Source organism: Cyphomyrmex costatus, unplaced genomic scaffold (assembly GCF_001594065.2).
Source record: "Cyphomyrmex costatus isolate MS0001 unplaced genomic scaffold, Ccosl1.0 scaffold932, whole genome shotgun sequence".
Lineage (NCBI taxonomy): Eukaryota > Metazoa > Arthropoda > Insecta > Hymenoptera > Formicidae > Cyphomyrmex > Cyphomyrmex costatus.
This window is the reverse complement of record NW_017280520.1, coordinates 150,033-170,237: the sequence shown is the minus strand read 5'-3', so window position 1 is coordinate 170,237 and position 20,205 is coordinate 150,033. Positions and strand designations below refer to the sequence as shown.

General features: G+C 33.1%; 4 protein-coding genes and 1 pseudogene across 9 annotated transcripts; 2 read left to right on the top strand and 3 right to left on the bottom strand.

The window, feature by feature from the left end:
* Positions 1–825: 825 nt before the first annotated feature.
* On the top strand, positions 826–2,975 carry LOC108781968 (guanylate kinase). 4 transcript variants are annotated; one of them, XM_018550107.1, is made up of 5 exons: positions 826–935; positions 1,857–2,124; positions 2,191–2,414; positions 2,498–2,608; positions 2,787–2,975. In XM_018550107.1, the coding sequence occupies exons 2-5, from the start codon at positions 1,868–1,870 to the stop codon at positions 2,801–2,803; spliced, it is 609 nt and encodes a 202-aa protein (XP_018405609.1). In that variant the 5' UTR covers positions 826–935; positions 1,857–1,867; the 3' UTR covers positions 2,804–2,975. The 4 variants fall into 4 exon arrangements, with proteins under 4 accessions (XP_018405609.1, XP_018405610.1, XP_018405608.1 ...); XM_018550108.1 differs by lacking the exon at positions 826–935 and adding an exon at positions 1,024–1,078; XM_018550106.1 differs by lacking the exon at positions 826–935 and adding an exon at positions 1,582–1,689.
* A 1,319-nt stretch (positions 2,976–4,294) lies between these two features.
* Positions 4,295–6,481, bottom strand: LOC108781969 (uncharacterized). 3 transcript variants are annotated; one of them, XM_018550110.1, is made up of 3 exons: positions 6,369–6,481; positions 6,223–6,280; positions 4,295–5,432 (listed from the first exon to the last, which is right to left on the bottom strand). In XM_018550110.1, the coding sequence occupies exons 1-3, from the start codon at positions 6,466–6,468 to the stop codon at positions 4,415–4,417; spliced, it is 1,176 nt and encodes a 391-aa protein (XP_018405612.1). In that variant the 5' UTR covers positions 6,469–6,481; the 3' UTR covers positions 4,295–4,414. The 3 variants fall into 3 exon arrangements, with proteins under 3 accessions (XP_018405612.1, XP_018405613.1, XP_018405614.1); XM_018550111.1 differs by having other exon boundaries at positions 4,295–5,429; XM_018550112.1 differs by having other exon boundaries at positions 6,223–6,265.
* Positions 6,482–7,054: 573 nt separating this feature from the next.
* On the bottom strand, positions 7,055–9,016 carry LOC108781948 (uncharacterized). The gene has a single exon (XM_018550077.1). It carries the CDS (start codon positions 9,014–9,016, stop codon positions 7,055–7,057), a length of 1,962 nt encoding a protein of 653 aa, XP_018405579.1.
* Positions 9,017–10,802: 1,786 nt separating this feature from the next.
* On the top strand, positions 10,803–13,872 carry LOC108781947 (uncharacterized; annotated as a pseudogene).
* A 1,372-nt stretch (positions 13,873–15,244) lies between these two features.
* Positions 15,245–19,789, bottom strand: BBS4 (Bardet-Biedl syndrome 4). Its single transcript, XM_018550119.1, has 10 exons — positions 19,591–19,789; positions 18,700–18,839; positions 18,327–18,439; positions 18,143–18,234; positions 17,779–17,941; positions 17,338–17,491; positions 16,873–16,995; positions 15,990–16,161; positions 15,545–15,738; positions 15,245–15,440 (listed from the first exon to the last, which is right to left on the bottom strand). The coding sequence occupies exons 1-10, from the start codon at positions 19,670–19,672 to the stop codon at positions 15,318–15,320; spliced, it is 1,356 nt and encodes a 451-aa protein (XP_018405621.1). The 5' UTR covers positions 19,673–19,789; the 3' UTR covers positions 15,245–15,317.
* Between the last annotated feature and the right edge of the window lie 416 nt (positions 19,790–20,205).

Here is a 20,205-nt window from a genome sequence, read left to right as displayed (position 1 = left end):
TAAGTTAACAGTTTACGGCCAGTATAAATCAACCTTTATGGCCTTAAGTTTTTCTATGTGTTTCTGGCTTCAAGGTAGATTTTCATGAGCTGCTCAAACTGGTCGTTTCAGCGACAAAAAAGATCACATGATCAAAATTGACGAATATCAAGCGTCAATTTGGATCACATGATCCTTTTTGTTGCAGTATTGTCTCCGCTATTGCTCCAAGGAGGCAAGAGCCATTAATTAATAATAAGATCCTTTTTGTCGCTGAAACAGCCAGTTTGAGCAGCTCGTGAAACTGTACCTTTAGACTTGGAGTAGTACTTTCCTAGTACTTCCTTATTGGTAAACAGGAAGTAAGATATAAGGAGACTCCACTCCGTAAAATAAAAGTAGACCCATTTTAGGTTTCGAGTTCAGCTTCCGATTCTGATGAGTGCGAGTAAGAGAAATGATCATTTCTCTTACTCGCACTCATTATGCGCAGCACTACTAAATTCACGAGCGCTGCGAGTGTCGAGAATCGGAAACGGAACTCGAAACCTAAAATGGGTTCATGTCTTGTAGACTGGCGAGACCGAGTGGAGTCTCCTTATATCTTCCTTCATGTTGGTAAATATCTAAATCGATCTCCTTAAATGCACCTAATGAGGCCTGAAAAATTTATTTAAGAAATCGAGAATCGAAGATAAAAGAATCGATTTTCTAAAAAATTGATCTTAAATCGAACATATCCCTACCATGGTGGAACATCCCTTCCACCATGATCCCTACCCCCGTTGGTTAGTACATACATACATACATACATATGTGTGATCCAGTAAACATATGAGACGTATATACGTCAATACTAATATTGGTTGACCAGACGGTTAAATTTTATTGTATTATATTGCTTATACACATAACACTACGTTCATTTGCTCCTGTATATATATAGAGTGCCAAAGGTAAGGAGAGTCGTTGTCGGTGCTATATACTCTAACTGATATGCAGAGTGCATATATCAGTATGATTCATAAGGTTATAAACCTATAAGTATATTGTGCAGATAATCTAATTAATTCTCACTCCTCTTTCTCTGTTATTATAGGTAAGATTTGTTGTAAAAGATTAGTAAAAGCCTAAATTGCTAATTAAATTGCTGGATTCAACGTCAATAGTTAGTCCAAAGCACTGAATCAACTATATATTAGAATATCTATATAACTGACCATTTTCAAAATAATCCGCTTGCTTATATATAAAAAAAAAACAAATTCACATTACATCGACAAATTTCATCAGATGTTCCTTTTATTACAGTAATCATTAAAATCGTGATGCTATAAATAGCAACTTACCGAAACTCTTAAAATAACATTTTTTATATTATTATACTTTAATGTAATATGATATTAACCTTATTTAAGTATACTATTTATCTAGCATAGTTTTTTTAAAAATATTTTAAGTGTTTTGTCAATGATTAATCGATAGGGTAAATAATTAGTTATTATTTCAATCTAAAAAAATCATAGATTATATATATTTTTTTCATGAGTTTCATTTAAAACTAGCACCCGCTAGTTCTAAAAAAATAGTTCGAAATAGTTATATTCTTATTCCGTTCTTGTATGATTAAATTACACAGAATTTTGCCATAAGCAGTCAACATCCTTTTAATCGCTATGCCCATACAATGGCTTAGGACAATAAAAATAGGTATGCAGAATCCATGGTTTTGGTCATAGTTTCATGAGCAAAAAAGAAAATTTTAATGATTTGATAAAATGATACCACACAAATACCATGTGTTTGAAAGTAACTTACTATTTGAGTATCAAAATAGCAAATAAAAAATAAAATGGGAGAAAAAAATATATTTTCAGGCTATTGCAGTATGATTCACAAAGGACCGCGTCCATTGGTACTCTGTGGCCCCTCGGGCTCTGGAAAAAGTACTCTAATAAAACAATTATTTGATGAATTTCCCGATACTTTCAAATTTTCGGTGTCTCATACAACTAGAATGCCACGGCCTGGTGAAGAAGAAGGTGTTCACTATTATTTCACAGATAAAGAAAAAATGCAAAAGCAAATAGAAAATAGAGAGTTTATTGAAACTGCTGTATTTAGTGGGAATCTATATGGAACAAGGTAAATGTAGACACAAATATTAAATAATTATGTAGAAAATAATATATAACCCAAGTGCCATTGTAGCAAACAAGCGGTTGAAGATGTACAACGTTTAGGAAAGATATGTGTATTAGATATTGATATAGAAGGTGTGAAACAAATAAAACGCATTGATCTCAATCCCTTTTACGTATTCATAAAACCACCATCTATTGTGGAATTGGAGCAACGATTAAAAGCTAGAAACACAGAAACTGAAGAATCTTTGAAACATAGATTATTGACTGCCAAATCTGAATTAGAATATGGTATGTATTACAAAAGACGCACAATTAATACTATAGAAAAATTGTTTAAAACTCATACTTGTGTCTAAAACTTTCACTTGCAGGTGAAACACCTGGTAACTTTGACGTTGTCATAGAAAATGATAATTTGGAAAAAGCATATGAGATTTTACGCAATTTTATATTGTCCAATTATAATCCGCATTGCCGTACAGGTGAATCAAATGTTTCTCGTTTCTTTTAATATCAATAATGTTTCTGTCATCATAGCATAATATCTTTATGGCAAAAAGTGTTGATAATGCAATATAATAATGAAATTATATGAATTAATATTTTATAAAGGAAATAAGTAACATATGTCTTAATTGTGTATCGGAAAATATTTTTTAGACGAGACAACAAGCTAATAGTCAAGAATTGAAATCTAATGGATCCTTGGATATGACTCATCTGGACACGAATAATGAATTGTTTCCAACAACATTACTGTTTCAGATGTATCTGATAAACACATAATTGAAAGTTGTGTATACACATACACACACATAAATTTTGCGAGTTGAAACTGAAGCTAATCTATGTAACCTACATTTTTACAGTGTGGCATATCTATTTATTTTTAATTGTAAAGATTGCCATTTTTATAGCATATTCCATATTTTTGCATTAAGCCTGATCTGATGGTTTTAAAACAAGTGATATGAAAAGCATATTTTTATTTTCACGATTAGTACATTAACGTGTTGCAGCTAATTTTTTTATCGAATAAGAAATCTATTTTTTAATAGGGATATGGAAAGAGTTTTTTTGCGCTAAAATAGGAGTTTTAGATTAATATTCAAGAAGTAACTCACAGAAATAAAACATAAAATCGTAGATGTAGATAACTGAGACTATTCACCAAAAAAGGTTGTGTTCCAGTAGAGTAGACTATTTGTAAAGTACTTGCGGTTTTATCCTTGTATTTATCTTCATAATTGATATAGAAACGTCGGAATGTAGTTACTTCTGATTTACATTACGATATATTAGATTTCGTATGAGCATCCTAATTAAATAGAGTTGATATAAAAAAGAAGTTTGAAACATTCCTGTAATAGTTTTATGATCTATAAATAATAAGCTTTTACAGAAATCATCTAAAATTCGATACGTCCACGCTGGTTTCGTTGTGCATACAATTCGATGCCTATAATTAAATTATTTTTTAGCAGGGGATGTAAAATTGATAAGATTATATGTAAAACATATTTAAAAAAGAAGGCAATGTTAGAAGGGCTTGTAAGAGTCAGTTAAGTATTTCAAATATGTAAGATAGTCAAATAATAAAATGAAATATATTAACAATACAGAAAAATTATCTGTAATTATTTTTCTGTATTATTAATGCTTTATTTTATTATTTGACTATCTTACATATTTGAAATACTTAACTAACTCTTACAAGCTTTTCTAACCTTGCCTTGTTTTTTAAAAATTAAGAGTCCTTTACTATTTATTATAAAACCTATTTAGCGAGTAATCTATAATATGTGATTAATGTAAGAAAATGTAGAAAAATAATTGAATCGATTAGTCTAAGTTACATTAATAATCTCGTTAAACTGAGCACACTTATTATGAAAATAAATATATAAAATAGATAAAGAGAGTTTCTTGACATAGAATTAACTGGTGTAATAATTCTTAAAAATAAGTTACAGAAAATATTTTATTGTAAGTACGTTATAAAGAATTATGTAATTATTGCATGTATATTTAATGGTACATTCAATAAATAGTGTTGCGATAGTACAGTCAGTATTATTTAATGATACGAGATAAAGTCGGAAAGCAGTATAAGGCCCGATTACACCACGTGATTTTGATTTTAAGCGAGAGTACTTAAACTGTCTCTGTTTCTATCTCTCTTTCGGTTTTAATACGAGATAGATAGAGTTTTAAGTCTCGCTTAAAATCAAGTAATGTTGGTGCAACCGTGCCTAAATCTAATAATTAAAATTACATACATTTTGTTTCTATGAGACGGTCGGATAAGCAGCGGATTGTGAGCGATGACGATAAGGGAATTCACCATGATGATGACGCGTTTTATGTCGCGGTTGTTCGCTTATTTCGATAGACGTTACTTTAACATTTTCTCTTATTTTATCGCGGTTATTATCGGTGATTTCTTCACGAATGAGATTGTCACCGTAAGTTCGTGGTGTAGACTGCTCGATCGGCTTCACCGGCTTCTCATTTTGTTCGTCGAGTCGCGAGGACATTGGTCTCTTGAAAAACGTGTATTTAACCAACTGAGGCCGTGGTTGAAAAATGTTCTCTGGAGGTAATGAGTCGGAAATATCGATCGGTGGTCGTATATCAGCAGCGACAGCAGCTTTTGTCCCGCTGATACTCATTCCGCTTGTACTTCCACTCGTATCGACTTCTTCAAAATATGTAGGCTGTTCTTTTGCATTACGCACATCCAATTTTCGAGGTGACGACGCCTCAAAACTCGACCGTTTCGACGAATCCATCTCGACGAATTTACGATTTACTGGAAACATATAATTACCGCCTTCTTCATTTTTATTAATTTCCAGCTGAGGTGCCTGAGGTCGATGGACAGTACGATCGAGATATTCTTCAAGAGTGTTCCAATTCTCTAGATCACGGGAAATGGCTCTTCTAATGAGTTTGGAAATTTTTTCGATATTCGCAACTTGCGAATTCTTATCATCGGTAATCATTGAACGTTCGTTGGAGAGAGATGCGAGTTGATTCGCAGGATCATAATTGCGTCGAGATCCCATCAATTTCCATTGATTTCTCGGTAAAATCTCGTTATCCACAATGACGAATGATTCATTAATCGTAACAGGGTGATTTGCAGTTTCCGATTGCGCGATGCCTTCGAAGGGCACCTGAAAACTCGTTTCTAATACCGTGTTTTGATCGAAGTAACGTTTGTCCTCAGCGTCACGAGTGTTCGGATAGTACGCCTCGTAGAATACTGGTCCCTTGTCTAAGTTATAACTACCCATGTATAATCTGAAGAACAATTGACAATAAAATTTCTATTTTCGCATTTAATTTAAATATCGAAAAATGTTTCGTACTTCATATCTGAGGCTGCATTTCGATAGTCACTGCTAATAATAAAAATTTGTAGTACACATATAGATATAATGAACTATAAATTTTCAGCATCGACAATGAATATTGAAATGCATTCTTAATAACGACATTAATGTTTAAAAAAACATTGTTAAATAACAATTTCTAATAAAATCTGCATGAAAAAGCAAGAAAAGTTATAGTATAGATGCTATAGTATAGATTATATTTTAGCTTAAAGTTTTAAAATTTAATACTGATTATTAATCCTAAAACACTCTTTTTCCGAAAAAAGACCCAATGTAACTTTTTGATAGGCTGTGAACTTGGGTTCAGAATAAATTTTTAAACTCTTTTTTTTTATTTTGAAGCTCTGAGATTTAGGAATTCACCTACATAGGTTGCAACGCTATATAACACATTAATATTAGAAAATAAAACTCTTCCGTTTTTCATGTACAAAGCAAACAAAATTTTTATTGAGCCTGGGAGATCCGTGTGTGTGTGTTTTAGGGTTAAAGAATATAATTTTAAAATTTAATTTTTTACTTTAGCATTACGAAAAAAGTAACGAAATCGTTACTTTCTAAATACCGAATTACTTTTTAAAATTAGTAACAAGTAACGATAACGTGTTACTTTTCATAAAAAGTAATGGCAACATGTTATTTTTATGAAGTAATGTAAGCCTTACTATAACGATCTTAAAAATATTAATAATTACCTAGATGTTTTTGGATTCCACGCAACAGCAGCGGCAGTAGCAGCTATAGAAGATACATCTATGAAGAGTATCACACATATAAATATATATGTGCGTGGTACATCCTGCATTTAATATAGATTAACATGGGAAAATTGCGTACATACCTAAACAAATAACGATTACGATCGCTGGTAATAGTGCACATCTTTCAAAAACCATGATTCTATAATCGAATAACGACCCACGACTGAACTTCTTCCTCATCCTTCTCTTCTTCTTCTTCATCGAAAGACAGAAAGAAAATGAGAGAAAGAGAGAGAGAGAGAGAGAGAGAGAGAGAGAGAGAGAGAGAGGCGTATTTTCACTCGTTGTGCGTATTTTCGTAGATTCTTAAAATAAACTCGGTTTCTCTTTAGAATGTCGCTTTAGCATCAACTCGTTAGTGCGACATCATTATATTTCGAACAATTATATCGCGAAAAGAGGACTAATTTTCGCGCATTGATAAATGATAGCGTATTATAATACTCGATTAATCAAACTCGAGAGCGTTGCGAATGAAACAGCTGTTGTTCGAACTATATCGCGATCAAATCTGGTATTGTCACGCGAGAATATGTGTGTGTGCGTGTCGAATCAATTTATCAGATCGAATGTTTTCTTTAATCAAAATAAAAGTTGCAAATTGTACTTGAATGTTTAGAGCTATGATTACTGCAGATGAAAAAGCTTATGAAGACAATAAAAGTCAATTGAAAATAAAACAAGCTGATATTATATCGCAATTTAACTTCGTGTACCATAGTATGATCTTAGATAATGTAACGATGATTTACTGGAGAACGATGATTTACAGTGATTTTGATGATCTCTTGGCGAAATAAATTTCCGCGAAGAATACCGCGATGCAAGAAAGTAAACCGATGGTAAGTCCGACGAAAGTAAGAGAGTAATGCTCCATGGTCAGTTTAATCTTTCTCTCGCTCTTGATCATCTTCCTTTTCTGTTGAGCCACGTATGACGGATAAGCCACTTGTTCGTACCACAGACAAACAAAACCCATTTGTTGCATTCGTAGCAGTAATCCGTTGATTCTCTCTCGGTACGGTGAGTGGAGCTTCATTACGAAAGATAACATGAAAGTGGTCGGACATTCCTCGACTAAATGGAGCAGTTCGTTGCCGTCTTCATCGTAGTACTGGGACATGTCATCCAAATTGACCATAGAATGACGGACGATGCCGATCATTTTCTTAAGGGCCACGGAGTCGTAGGTGCGCTTTTTAGAAACTAACAATTTGACTTTACTCCGCAATTTCTTATCCAGAGTGGTGTTTCCCGAGAACGTATTCTCCTTCAAGTTGTTATACTTGGTAACGATAGTAAAATTCGAGGAAGCGATCTCTTTCAAAGTATTCAATTCAGAGTAATGAAAGGGATCGCTCAAGCTGGTCACGAGGCAACCCTGATAGAGACTAGTAACGATGAGTCCGAAGAAAAGCGTGCCGACCAAGAAGACTCTCTGAGCAGTCGTGCTACCATCCTTCTCCTTCAGCGGGTAACACGAGGTTTCGACGAGGTTGAAGCACGATGAAATGTAAGGATGTATTTTCGGTGGTAAATCCGACCGCCGTGAAAATACGTATTCCGTCGTTCTCGCTAAGGGAAGGACAACAGCCTTTTGTCGACGAAACGAAACGCTGTAGTATTTTATGAGGAGCCATAAAACGGACACGAGAATATTGTATATCGCGAAAACCATCCACAGATTAGACGTGAATGACATTATTGGCATATATGATTTCGGCACGAAACCAGCCGTGGGTGCGATTAAGCACACTTTGTCCTCATAAAGACTAACTGTGAATTCGTACCTCCGATATCCCTTATATTGGTGAACAAAGAAACTGATGATGATTATGTCCGACTCACCATCCTCGATGTATTTAAGAGCATCATAAAATGGATCATAACTTCCGTTAAATGAATTGACCGAAGGAAGCACAGTGATATTAAATTCAGTTCCCATCGCTTGTGCCAACAAGTACATTGCTTTCGAGTCTAGTTTGCCGAAATTTTGAACATTATTATTCGTACGAGTAGTATAATCGTAGGGTGTAATATTTTTTGTCAAAAATGGGAACATGATCACGTGTATAGGATATCCGTTCAAGTTTTCCAAGTTGGCGTAGAGCTCGACATTATCTTTCTGATCCATTAAACAAATCTTACGTACGACACCGTATTTGTTTTGTCGGTTCTTTTCGAACGGTAGATATCTTGTTAGACATCGAAAGTCGTCTTCTATCGAAATAATGACGATCCTATAGACACCGTAGATCTTCCAAACTGTCTGAAAAATCTCTCGCGGCGAAGTCGTGTTCGGAGTGGTGACAATTATCAAATATTGATTGACAGCCTTCCAGATATGGCCTTGTTCGTGCACAAAAGAATTCAAAATACTCATACTGTCGATGATGAAAATCCATGTAAGATCAACGCTACTCTGCCACGTGTACTTCCGTGAGAGGTTGTTCGCCGTGATCTTGTAGCTAACGATGGATTCGCTCGCTATGTATTTAGATAAAAGATGTACGAAATTAGATCGACCATCGGAAGAAACGAGAGAAAATATCGATGAAGAGAATATCTGCTTGCTTTGAACGTAATTCAAAATATTTCTCAAGTTTTCATCTTCCGTCGATCTCGATACGTAATTTTTTACAATGATCTTGGATATTCCGTCTGTCGTAGTCTTCACTGTCGTTAATGTCGACAACATTAATAAATAAAATAATATTGTCGATGACATTATGACTGATGAAAGTCGTTTTTCAAAAAATTTCAAATTGTATCGATGAAGGATTCGCTTTACAAACAGAGTGAGAAAACTTCAGCAGGATTTGCTTTACAAACAGTGATAAAACAAATCAGAAAGTAAGGCACGAGTTTTATATAGATACAGGTCAGCACATATAGTTAAAAAACAAAAAAGAAAAAAATATATAGACATATATAGAGTTAAAGGCTGTCACGCTGCGGTAGATAGAAATCATGGGCGTGATGCCGACTATAGATAGAAACACCGAGAATTAATCGGGACACAAGAACATCGTTAACGTTCGCGTCAAGTAGTGAAGTAGTTTTATTGTATTTTGACGAGCTCGTACGTACGTATCACATACATCTACTGAAACGTACGTTATGATTAAATATTCAATGTTTCGTGATGGCGTGAAATTGAAGGGGGAGCGTCATATACTATTCGCTGCGACAGCAATTCGAAAAGAGAATATATTAAAGTGAAATTTATCGCATCATCTCATAAACAGTGCTGGTTACTAATTTCTAGGAAGAGCTCGAAATTTTCCTTTTCATCTTTTCTCGCTCATTGGAAGACACATTTTCACCGTGTAGTAGTTTTGGAAGAAAATTATATGAATGATGAAATAAATGGATCCATCTATCCAAATATTTATCCAGATAATCTTTATGTTTTCTAGCAAGAGAATTTTGTTCTAGATATATATATATATATATATTATATCGCTCAATCGACAACGAATGTAAATTTGCTTTCTTCCTTTGCAAAATATTAAAATAATATTATATTACACTGTTACAGTATAAAGTAACCGAAGAATATATAATTGCAACTTAGTTACATTTACGTAACCCGTTTAGTATTTATCCTTTACTAGAAACGTTTTTCTCTTATTCTTTTTCTCAATTCCCCAATATTTACTTTGGGTAAATTGAGCAAACGCTTACTTCCCTTCACATATACGTCAAGTTGACGTGTCATTAAATTAAAAGCTTAAGTTATATGACGCAATTATTCTCACTCATGTCAATACCAATGTTACTTTCCGTTACAAACGAAAACATTCTATTTCCTCTTCTATTTTCCCCTATAATTCCTATTATTACCCAAGAGAATAAAATTAATTAAAAATGTGATAAGAAATGTAAGCAACCAATACGATAATACAATTATTATATACATCGCACCTAACTCTAAAATATCTCGCCTGATTTTTATGATAGGATGAAATATTTCAGATAAAAGTGGAAGGGTTTCAAGGGAAACGGACTTCGGTTATATTGTTTTTCTTCTAGGTGCAGAAGATGCCAAAAAGATATAAAGGTCACGTCCACTTTTTTATAAGGACTAGTATGATATTTTTTACACAATGATCGCTCTAATTATTCTGTTCATAAAGGTATTAAGATACGATTGTCAAAAAATTAATAGTTTATGAGTTATTTAACATTTTACCTCAATATGTGTTAGAAAGAGCTATATAAAAATCAGGCGAGATATTTCAGATGTTTGAATTAGGGGACATCCTGTGTATCATATTATCGAATACGCTTACAATAAAAATAAAATTATTATGTACCATTGTTATCCCGTATGTTTGTTTTTATATTTATACAAGTTATTTGAACTTAGCAGTGCCAATTTCTGTAGGCAATTCTGTTAAAACAAAATTTTGTACAAGTATCTCAAAAGAGAATAATGTATATGTGCGAATATCAAATACGAAGTATGACTAAAGTTCTATTCGGAATGTTGTAAAAATACTTGAAAAATAATGAATAATAAGGCGATAGGCAATAAGCAGCTTATTTTTATCGGGCTTTATCCACAATCTAAAGAGCGTAATGTATTCGTGTCCTTTATAAGCATATAGAAGTATTAAACCCTCGAGGAGACTCGATCGAAGATAGACGTGCCCAAAGTGATATGACACGATAGTCGAGGGAGAAACGAAAAAAAAGAATCAATAAGAGTAACGATAAAGGTGAGTAATGTATGATTTGACTGTAAATATACTATACTAGAAAATATTTGTATGAGGACAAACTTGAAGTGATCCAGTGCCAGTGTTAGATCGTATAAAAGAGAGCACTCGCGCTCCTTGAGATTCGCAAACATGGTACGTTGATTATATTTTTACAATAAAAGTTCATAAATTAGTGAAATTCTTATTGCTTGTAAATTTTCAATTGATTCTCTTATCTACAGATAATTTATAAATTTGCTCTGCTGGTGTTCGCTTTTCTGCATGCACGAGTAGTATCAAGCAGCAATTGCCAATGGTACGACGATGTAGAATTTTGGAGCAACGTCGTTTGCTCTATGGAATATATTAAAATTGTGAATTTTTACGGTGTGTTCGAGAGGAGCAGTAATAGTAGCAGTAGCAGTAGGAGCGCTATTTTTCTCGAGCAATATTTCCAGGCTTTCGTACACGATATCACGCGCAAGTGCGAGACAACGATTTTGTCGAGGATTTACACATCTGACTCAGAAAATCTCGCATCTTTCGTGAATAACAATGCAGCTCATGCAGTTGTGAAAAGGCCATCGATCTGGAAGATCATATCTAGCGACGTGTTTCTTTCTCGAGTAATGCCATCGAATAACGTAGCTGGAAGGATACGGAAGATACGAAGCGATAAAACCTTCAGTAGAAACACGTGGAACGTGCACGTAATTCTCACGAGAGGTGTACACTCCTTCGATGAAATTTCGAAGGATGGTACATTCGAATGGAATTCGCACGATCGATTCATCGTGCTGCTCGCTCGTCTCCCAGAAGAACATGATCTGTCAAACGAATTGAACTCGAGAATCGACGATATCTTGAAGACATTGTGGCTCGAACATAAGGTGCAAAAGGTTTTTGTCTCCGAGGCGACACTCGTAAATGACACCGTTCGAATTAATCGAAGTGTTCGCACTTACAATCCATTTACCAAAGTCAACGATTCTGGTTCGTACTTTTTCCTCATAATGCCAAGACCATCGACTATGGTGAAGTAGTTGGATGGATACATAAATCATTTCGTACATCCGTAAATTTCAGTATGTTTAAAGAAAGATAATAATAAATATTCAGCACACACGTCTGCTTGATTTCAGTGTGGGGTCGAGTCGAAATTATAAATGTAATAACAGCGGAAGAAGCGTCAGATGAGCTGTCGCATTCAACATACCGCCGCACGAAAAATATGAATGGATATACATTAAAAGTGGGTTACTTTAAGCAAAACCAAACAATCGCAGAACCGATGAAAGGTCAGTCGAGTACACGTTACAGTTATGATGACATCTTCGAAGAATTTGACGAGACAATGCTAAATACAATCGCTCAAGACATGAATTTTCAAATAGAATACGTACATCCGGCGGATAATAAATGGTTCGGTTATCAATTGTCTAATGGAACGTACGTCGGTGCTATAGGTACTTATACGTGTGATATTTCAAATTATTCGCGATATATATATATATATATATCCTGTTGTTTCTGTCTCTTTTTTGAATATCCGATAGTACATAGTCAGCTTACACAGGCGACGTAGTGTATGGTAGAACGGACATCTGCTTCATATCTTTCTTCGTAAAGAAATACAGTACAAGTCCCAAGGAAGATGTAGATTTCAGTACATACGTGGACTTTGACAGAATATGCATGACTGTCCCTAAAGCAACTAAGATACCTAAATGGATTCGAATATATCACTTTTTTCCGCCATCGATTTGGATCTGTTTGATGCTGACGCACGTTTTCATCTATTTAATATGGTACTTTGTGCAAGTATTTACTTCAGAAAGGTACAGTACTCTTATCTGAACGACGTTAATGACGCGAATTATTCCATTGACAATGAGTGAGAAAAGTGAAGATGGTATACTATATTTACTTTTAGGAAGAGAAAGAAAAGTTTCCGCGCAACGTTCTATCGATCGTTTCTACTGAACGCTGGTTGCCCCCAAAAATTGCCAAACACAAACGCGGAAAGGATATTACTGTCAGGCGTTTTTCTTGCTAACGTCACTTTAGTTGGAATCTTTAATGGTATTTTGTACAACAGTTTTGCACATAACATGTATTATCCAGACATCAAAAGTCTTCACGATCTTGACGATTCGGGATTGCCAATATCTTTGTCTTCCGCTGGCCTGGCTAATCTCTTTGACTATGATGATAATGATGTCGATTCGACGCTCATGCAAAACTTACGAAAGAAAATGCGATTTAATGTAACTGGCGTAAATGGTGTAATCAGTACGGCTCTTTATCGTAACACTTCGGCATTCGCCAGAGAAAATTATTTTCCTGTTATCAGCCAGGAATTGACTGATGCGGATGGTGGGCCATTGCTTTATCTTATTAAAGAATGTCCCGGTATGAAAAATATAATAAGTATATACTTATAAAAGCTCTAATTATGTATAAGCTTAGATATGCCTACATATAATAAACATTAACATTATATGTATATATACTATAAATTCTAGGTACATTCTACTTGTCGTATTTGCTGCCCAAAAATTCAATTTTCAACGAAAAGATAAACACATTGATCAGCCAATTGAATCAGGCTGGTTTACCGTCGTTATGGTACCAACACATTGTTAATGCCTTTAATGTTCGCAAAAAGTTACGGGCCAAAGAAACATTAACTCAAAACAAAAAGAAAACGGACAACTTCGTGCCATTTAACCTAGCCGATATGCAGTCATCTTTCTATACACTACTAATAGGATTATCAATATCCACGATAGTATTTTTTCACGAGAAAGGCTGGCTAAAAGTATCATTGTTACATATTGAAAGACCAAACCATAAATCTACACCCGTTAATCGTTGAATGGTAGAGTCGCGTTCTTCTTAAACGCGTAATTAATTTAAACTGCATGCCGAAAATTTTATTGGACTTTTAAAACGCAGTTAAACTACTGAAATTATATTACAATTACATTTTGATGTTCATATAGATATTCAACAAGTATCTTTAAAATAAAAAAATCTGAATACGCTGGTAATCTGTAAATAAATTTATTTATTGCAAAAAATATTACTTTAGCCGGGAATTGAATTTCTGATCTCAGATAAGAAAAAGCACCAAAGCATTGAAAGACAACAAAAGTACATACAGTGAGTACAAAAAGTATTCGCACAAGGGAGATATTTTTTGTGAAAAATTTTTAAACATTTTAATTATTAATTTATTAATAAAGAATATTTAAAATAGATTATATACTTTTCAAAATAACTACATAAAGAAATGTGTAGATAATAATATTAAAATAGTTATTTTAAAAATAAACAAGGATGAAAAATTTCAACCCTTCTATCAGAAATCGGATACATCTAAATATATATAGTTTCTGATAAGTTGAAAATTTTTATTCCTTGTTCTATTGTGTCTACACCCAAATAAATGTTATTCGATTCACTTTAATGTTTTGCCCAGAATGCCACTGCTGTTTGCGATTAAATGTTATTGCGCAAGATAAAAGTGCAAACTATTTACGAGAACGGTATTACTATACCAACATCATGGAAATATATTGTATTGTATCATATTATAGATACCATGTTCCATCGATAAAGGTTTTCTATATAAATTAAATTTTTGGGTACATGGTGTAGTTAAACTCTTCTACCATGCGTTGTTTTTATTTCCTTTGTTCACTTTTTGCTCTGGGTGATTGTTTCTTTCGTAATTGTTACCACATATTTTGAGAGCTAATAGATATTTCAGCACTATTAAATAACAGAGCATAAATCTTATATTGTTCTATGTCGCAGCCATTTCGTATAATCAATTGTCTATTTACTGCTATTATATATCTATTATACTGCTCGTAAATGATGTTGAAATGTAGGTACTCATTTCACTCGCATTAATAAAGAAAACTTTAAGTAAAAATCGAGATATTATATGATCGTTATATGTAATATTAGGAAATTGTTGTTAATAACAACAGAATGTATGTGTATACGCATACATAGCAACTTCTTTCAATAATTCAATAAATTTAATAAATAAACTCAACACACTCACATAGTTCTTTTTACGCACACAGCCAATCTCTTTTTACATTCCGTTGTCATTCTAAATATATCTATGTTATATTTTTCAAAATATAAACAATATAAATACATGTAGTACATATCATTAATTTGTCGTAAAACGCACTCTCCAATTGAAATGTGCAAAGATTTCTTTTCGTTGATTCTTTTTTCCTAAAATTTTTGCAAATAATACAAACACTTTTATATTATACCGCACGACAAATGACATGATTTTTAAACTTCGTCAGGGCTCAATTGTCGTTTTTCATATTTTTCCGTTGATATTTCTTGACTGGTAGTCGACTCCGTTTTCTCGCGTTGTAATTTCTTTAATAACTTGTTTGCCATTTGTGATATCTGTATGTTGTGATACATCAATGTAATACACATAATATATGGCATATAACTAATACGACACACAAAGATATCTTACTGTATATATACTTGTATTTTTAAATTACCTGCACATCGACTTCAACGACAGCCATAATGTCGTTGAGTGCCGTTAAAATTTCAAAGGCATTAGCTTGTTTCCCGCGAGCATCGAGTACTACAGCATAATTAATCAAAATTAATGGATCCTGAGGAGCTAATGCATGTGCTTTTGTCAATGATCTTTTGGCACCTTCCAGATCATTCAAACGTTTTAGAGCCACTGAAATAAAAAGAGAAAAAAAGAATTGTTAAAAAAAAATTCTGTTGACAATAAAAAACAGCACTCTGGCACAAGACTTAATTCCTTTTGGATGTTCTTATATTTCGCGCTAATTGCTAATATAAGACTAACTATATTCTTCTTATACAATGCTTCTCTTATTATGGATAATGTGTGGGAAAGGGGGAGCTCTTTATATAAAATTATATAAAATATAAAAAGACTTGAAATTTTTTTATTTTCATACTCACAACCCAATAACAGATATGGCATAGAATTCTTCGGCTCAGCGCTGACTGCAGCACATAGATAAATCGCGGCTGATGCAGGCTGTCCAGTGGTAAGAAAAACAATTCCCAGGTTGCATGACGGAATGCAAGACATCGGGCTCAAATAATGTGCTCGCTTTAATGAACTGATAGCCTAGGAAATATTCCAAAGGTTTTTCATCTTATCTTATCGGTAATGATCCAAACATTTCCTTTCTGATTGCATATCGCTTCCAAAACAGTACTCACGTAACAACGTGGATTGAATTCGTGAATAAAAATCATTGCATTATATTAAATTCGTATTGTATGAAAATACGAAATACTGCTTACCTGTGTGAAGCTGGCCCCCCAATATTAAAAAATTGATTTTTTTCTTCATGCATTCGTTTGCGCATCGTTTGCTCACGAATGCTCAGTTTGAATTTTCGTTTGCTCACCCTTAATTCAAGAGATATACGAAAATTATGTTTTGGGAGGCCAACTTCACACTAGCCCCCCAATATTAAAAAATCGATTTTTTTTCTTTATGCATTCGTTTGCTCAAGAATGCTCATTTGGAATTTTCGTTTGCTCATTCTTAGTTCAAAAGATACAAGAAAATTAAGTTTTGGTATCGATTTTTTAATTCGATACCATATAATAACTCGCTAGCGGAAAAGTCTTTTGTTTCTCTTTTCTTTATACACACCTATTAGAGAGTATACGTCTCTAAGGGACATGGTGAAAGTTTAGTCCTTTTCCTTTTAACGAGTATTGTTATAAACTGAATCATATCGCGTGCTTCGAGTAGGAAATATTCAAAGAAAAAACAATAAAGATAAAAATGAAGGTAAATGTGAAAGAAAAAAAAAAGTAGACTCACTGCAACATATTTCTGTTTCGCATAAAGGCACATTCCAATGTTGTTCCAAAGGATCGGGGATTCTGGAATGGTTTGTGCCGCAACTTTATATTTCGATAAGGCCACGTCGTATTCTCGGTGATTCTGGAAAATAAAACATACGCTGTTCGTCGAAGTAAAGAAACCAATTTTACGAAGAATCCAAAATTAGAACAAGTAAATCTTAATAATCTGACGAATATGCATTTGTGATATAGAATATGTCTTCGTAGTTATTTACATTAGCAAAGCGGAATAACGCATTATCTGCTTTATAAATCAAACGAAATGATCAATTTGAACAATTGAAAGTTAATTTGATGGAAATAATCTGAACAAATATATAATTAAAATTTAAAATATACAAGCTGTCAATTGAGTAAATTCTTTTGCAAATTAAAGAAAAATTATCAAAGAGATGTATGAATTTTTATAAAATTTATGCACCTGCATTACATAAGCCATAGGTAAGATTGCTTTGACGCAATTAGGTGAATGAGCCAAAGCCGCTCCAAATTGCTGAAATGCTCGTTGCGTATCTCCGATTCTAAGATATAAGAGACCCAGTTCTGTCGCTGCATCTATACTTTGAGGATTCTCGCTAAGCGTAAAGAAAGTGACGAAAGTTTAAGTTGCATCAAAATGATAGAAACACTATCAAAAGAAAGGAAATAGAAAGCGGTTGATAAAACAAGAAAGGTTGTATTAAGAGGAACAACGGCAAGATAAGAAAACATATACATATATTGAAAGTGATAAAAAAATGACCATATACATATGACAATAAATATCTTTAATTCGTTCATAGCTTATAATGGTACATGGAAATAATTTAATAGTCCTAATTCGCGCAATTCACAGCTGTGATTTGTAATTCATGTAACTTACTTCAAAGCTGCTGTATAAGCATTTCTAGCCTCTGGAATCATATCGTCTAAAAGATAGAGTCTCGCAAGATCAATATTGGGCAATTCACTTTTGGTTAATTCCGTTGATCTTTTAAAATATTTTTTGCCCTCTTGTAATTGATTCAATTTCACATAAGCCTCGCCTGAAGAAGAGAAAGAAAGTAATTCCGTTGCACAGAAAGTGTCATTTTAACAGTTAAATTTCATGACTTTACTTGTGCTCAACGCAAAAACTTGAAATGCATGCAGTTATAATATATGTATAGGTGCATCTGCAAGTTTATAAAGCTTGGCGAAGTGTTGTGCAAAACAATACATCGCATTGTGAAAGAAATATAACTTGCCAAGGCCATGATATATTTCCCAATCTGGAACAGATATCTTCTCAGCTTCCGCATATGCGTTTATCGCGCGTTTGTGACTTCCCATTATCAATCTAAAAATTATCGTTATAATTCGCATTAGTAATTCGTGATATTCGTCGTAGATTTAAATTATTAATTTATATTAAGAATTTTTTTTAATTACAGCGATTTTGCTATCTGTTTAATGTTATCGGTATTTGTCGAATTCACATCATACGCAGTTTGAAAACAATCCAAGGAATCTTGAATCTTGCCCTCCTTTCGAAGAATTAAACCCTATAAAGATCATTATGCATTATCCGACACAACAGCGTAACAAAAGGATAAGTATATTCATAGTTATATACCTATATTTATATTTATAAACTATGAATATTTTTTGAAATTTATAATTGAAATTATAATATATAATAGAGAGTTTCCGATTATTTTCGAAAAATATTGCATATAAAAAATAATACTAGAAAATGTATATGTAAAATGTATATTATGATATTTTCATATGCGATTTTTCGGAGAAACAGTCTCGATCGAACCTTTAAATAATTAGCGTATTCGTGACCATTGGATTTCATTAATTCCTGTTCGATGAGTAGCTTGCAAGCACTGTATTCGTGTCTCGTATAATGTCGATGTAACAACCAATTGCGACTCTCTATTGCTGCTATGTCTGGTGCTACGTTCAACAAATTAAACCAACAGTAAGAAAGACGACGGAAAAATTACAACTGACGAAGAGCAATTCTGATGTGACGTGCATCACAAGATAAGGTATACAGTATGAGGTTGTTCGGAAAGTTTGTTTCAAATTTTCTAGCTCAAAATATAATAGTATATTGTATACTTACTTTCAAAAATTGCGATTATACAAAAGTTTCAGAGTTAATTATTAAAAGAATCTGATTTCTTCATTGCGGTACACGATGATTTTTAACGGAATTATGAACAATTAAGATCAAAATGTTCTTTTATTTAACTCGTGAATAACTTTTAGGAACAAAAAATCGTAGAAACATTTTTAAAAAACGATTTTGTAGGAAAAGCTTCTAAGCTTTCACGACAGGTAGTCGAAAATTTTCGCAAACTTTTTTTGAGCACGTGAAAGACCCACAAAGTGAAAAGAAAATATTTCATCTTTTTCGAAGCTATAAGTAGTTTTTTTATATAAAATTTTTATATAAAATTACCAAATTCATAGAAATTCAAAAAATATAGTAATTTTTCAAAAGTAGAGATTTCAAGCTTCAAATCCTTTTTTTAAATTTGAATTTCATTAATTTTTTACGAAGATGTATATACAATTTTAAGCCAAAAAAAATTAAAACGAACTTTCCGAACAACCTAATATCAAAACTCAATCGATCGCGAGTTATGTATACGTTTTATTTATTTAAACTATTTAAAGTTTTGATTGAATTGAGTGATACCTCGATTGCGTTGATCGTTTCTTGTTCGTTGCACAACAGTGTTTTCTCGTAAACGGCCATTGCTGAGAATATCATTTGCCATTTTTACGAAACTCTAATCTTGGCAATCTTTAATAAAAGTATCAGTTTTTTTGTTTTTTTTTCGTATCTCTCTCTCTCTCTCTTTCACTATCACTCTCGCTCCCGTGCCTATTCATTTAACAACTGGTTTTCGTAATAAAAGTTTGACAAGTTCGATTGCCATGGTAACGAAATGTAAACTCACTTGGCGCACTCCCACGCACCATACTGTGGCATAGATGTTTTTATATTCGTTGGGTATGGAATTGTGTAACCAATCTGTGATGACTAAGTATGTGAAAAAAAAATAAAAGCATGAAAGAAATAAAAGCAAATACGCGTTTTAATATATTACACTTTACATTCAATAATAAATGTTATAGTATCACAGTAAAATGTCTATAAATGACTATATATATATATATATATTATATTATGAACTACAATATAATAACAAATATATGTATAAATAAACAATATAATTATATCAACATACAATTACTATTAATAATATACATACACGTGTATATATATACGTGCGCTTATAGTAAAAAT

What these genes read in the sequence shown, in the direction of transcription:
- LOC108781968 (XM_018550106.1), top strand. Translation starts at nt 1,656, where the DNA reads ATGCCCATACAATGGCTTAGGACAATAAAAATAG. An exon ending in GCTTAGGACAATAAAAATAG is followed by an intron (nt 1,690 to 1,856) that starts GTATGCAGAATC and finishes ATATATTTTCAG; the next exon opens with GCTATTGCAGTATGATTCAC. An exon ending in CAAATCTGAATTAGAATATG is followed by an intron (nt 2,415 to 2,497) that starts GTATGTATTACA and finishes TTTCACTTGCAG; the next exon opens with GTGAAACACCTGGTAACTTT.
- LOC108781969 (XM_018550110.1), bottom strand. Translation starts at nt 6,468, where the DNA reads ATGAGGAAGAAGTTCAGTCGTGGGTCGTTATTCGATTATAGAATCATG. An exon ending in CGTAATCGTTATTTGTTTAG is followed by an intron (nt 6,281 to 6,368) that starts GTATGTACGCAA and finishes TACTCTTCATAG; the next exon opens with ATGTATCTTCTATAGCTGCT. An exon ending in TGGAATCCAAAAACATCTAG is followed by an intron (nt 5,433 to 6,222) that starts GTAATTATTAAT and finishes ATTGTTCTTCAG; the next exon opens with ATTATACATGGGTAGTTATA.
- LOC108781948 (XM_018550077.1), bottom strand. Translation starts at nt 9,016, where the DNA reads ATGTCATCGACAATATTATTTTATTTATTAATGTTGTCGACATTAACG.
- BBS4 (XM_018550119.1), bottom strand. Translation starts at nt 19,672, where the DNA reads ATGGCAAATGATATTCTCAGCAATGGCCGTTTACGAGAAAACACTGTT. An exon ending in CTATGGCTTATGTAATGCAG is followed by an intron (nt 16,996 to 17,337) that starts GTGCATAAATTT and finishes TTTATTTTCCAG; the next exon opens with AATCACCGAGAATACGACGT. An exon ending in GCCATATCTGTTATTGGGTT is followed by an intron (nt 15,739 to 15,989) that starts GTGAGTATGAAA and finishes TTTTTATTTCAG; the next exon opens with TGGCTCTAAAACGTTTGAAT.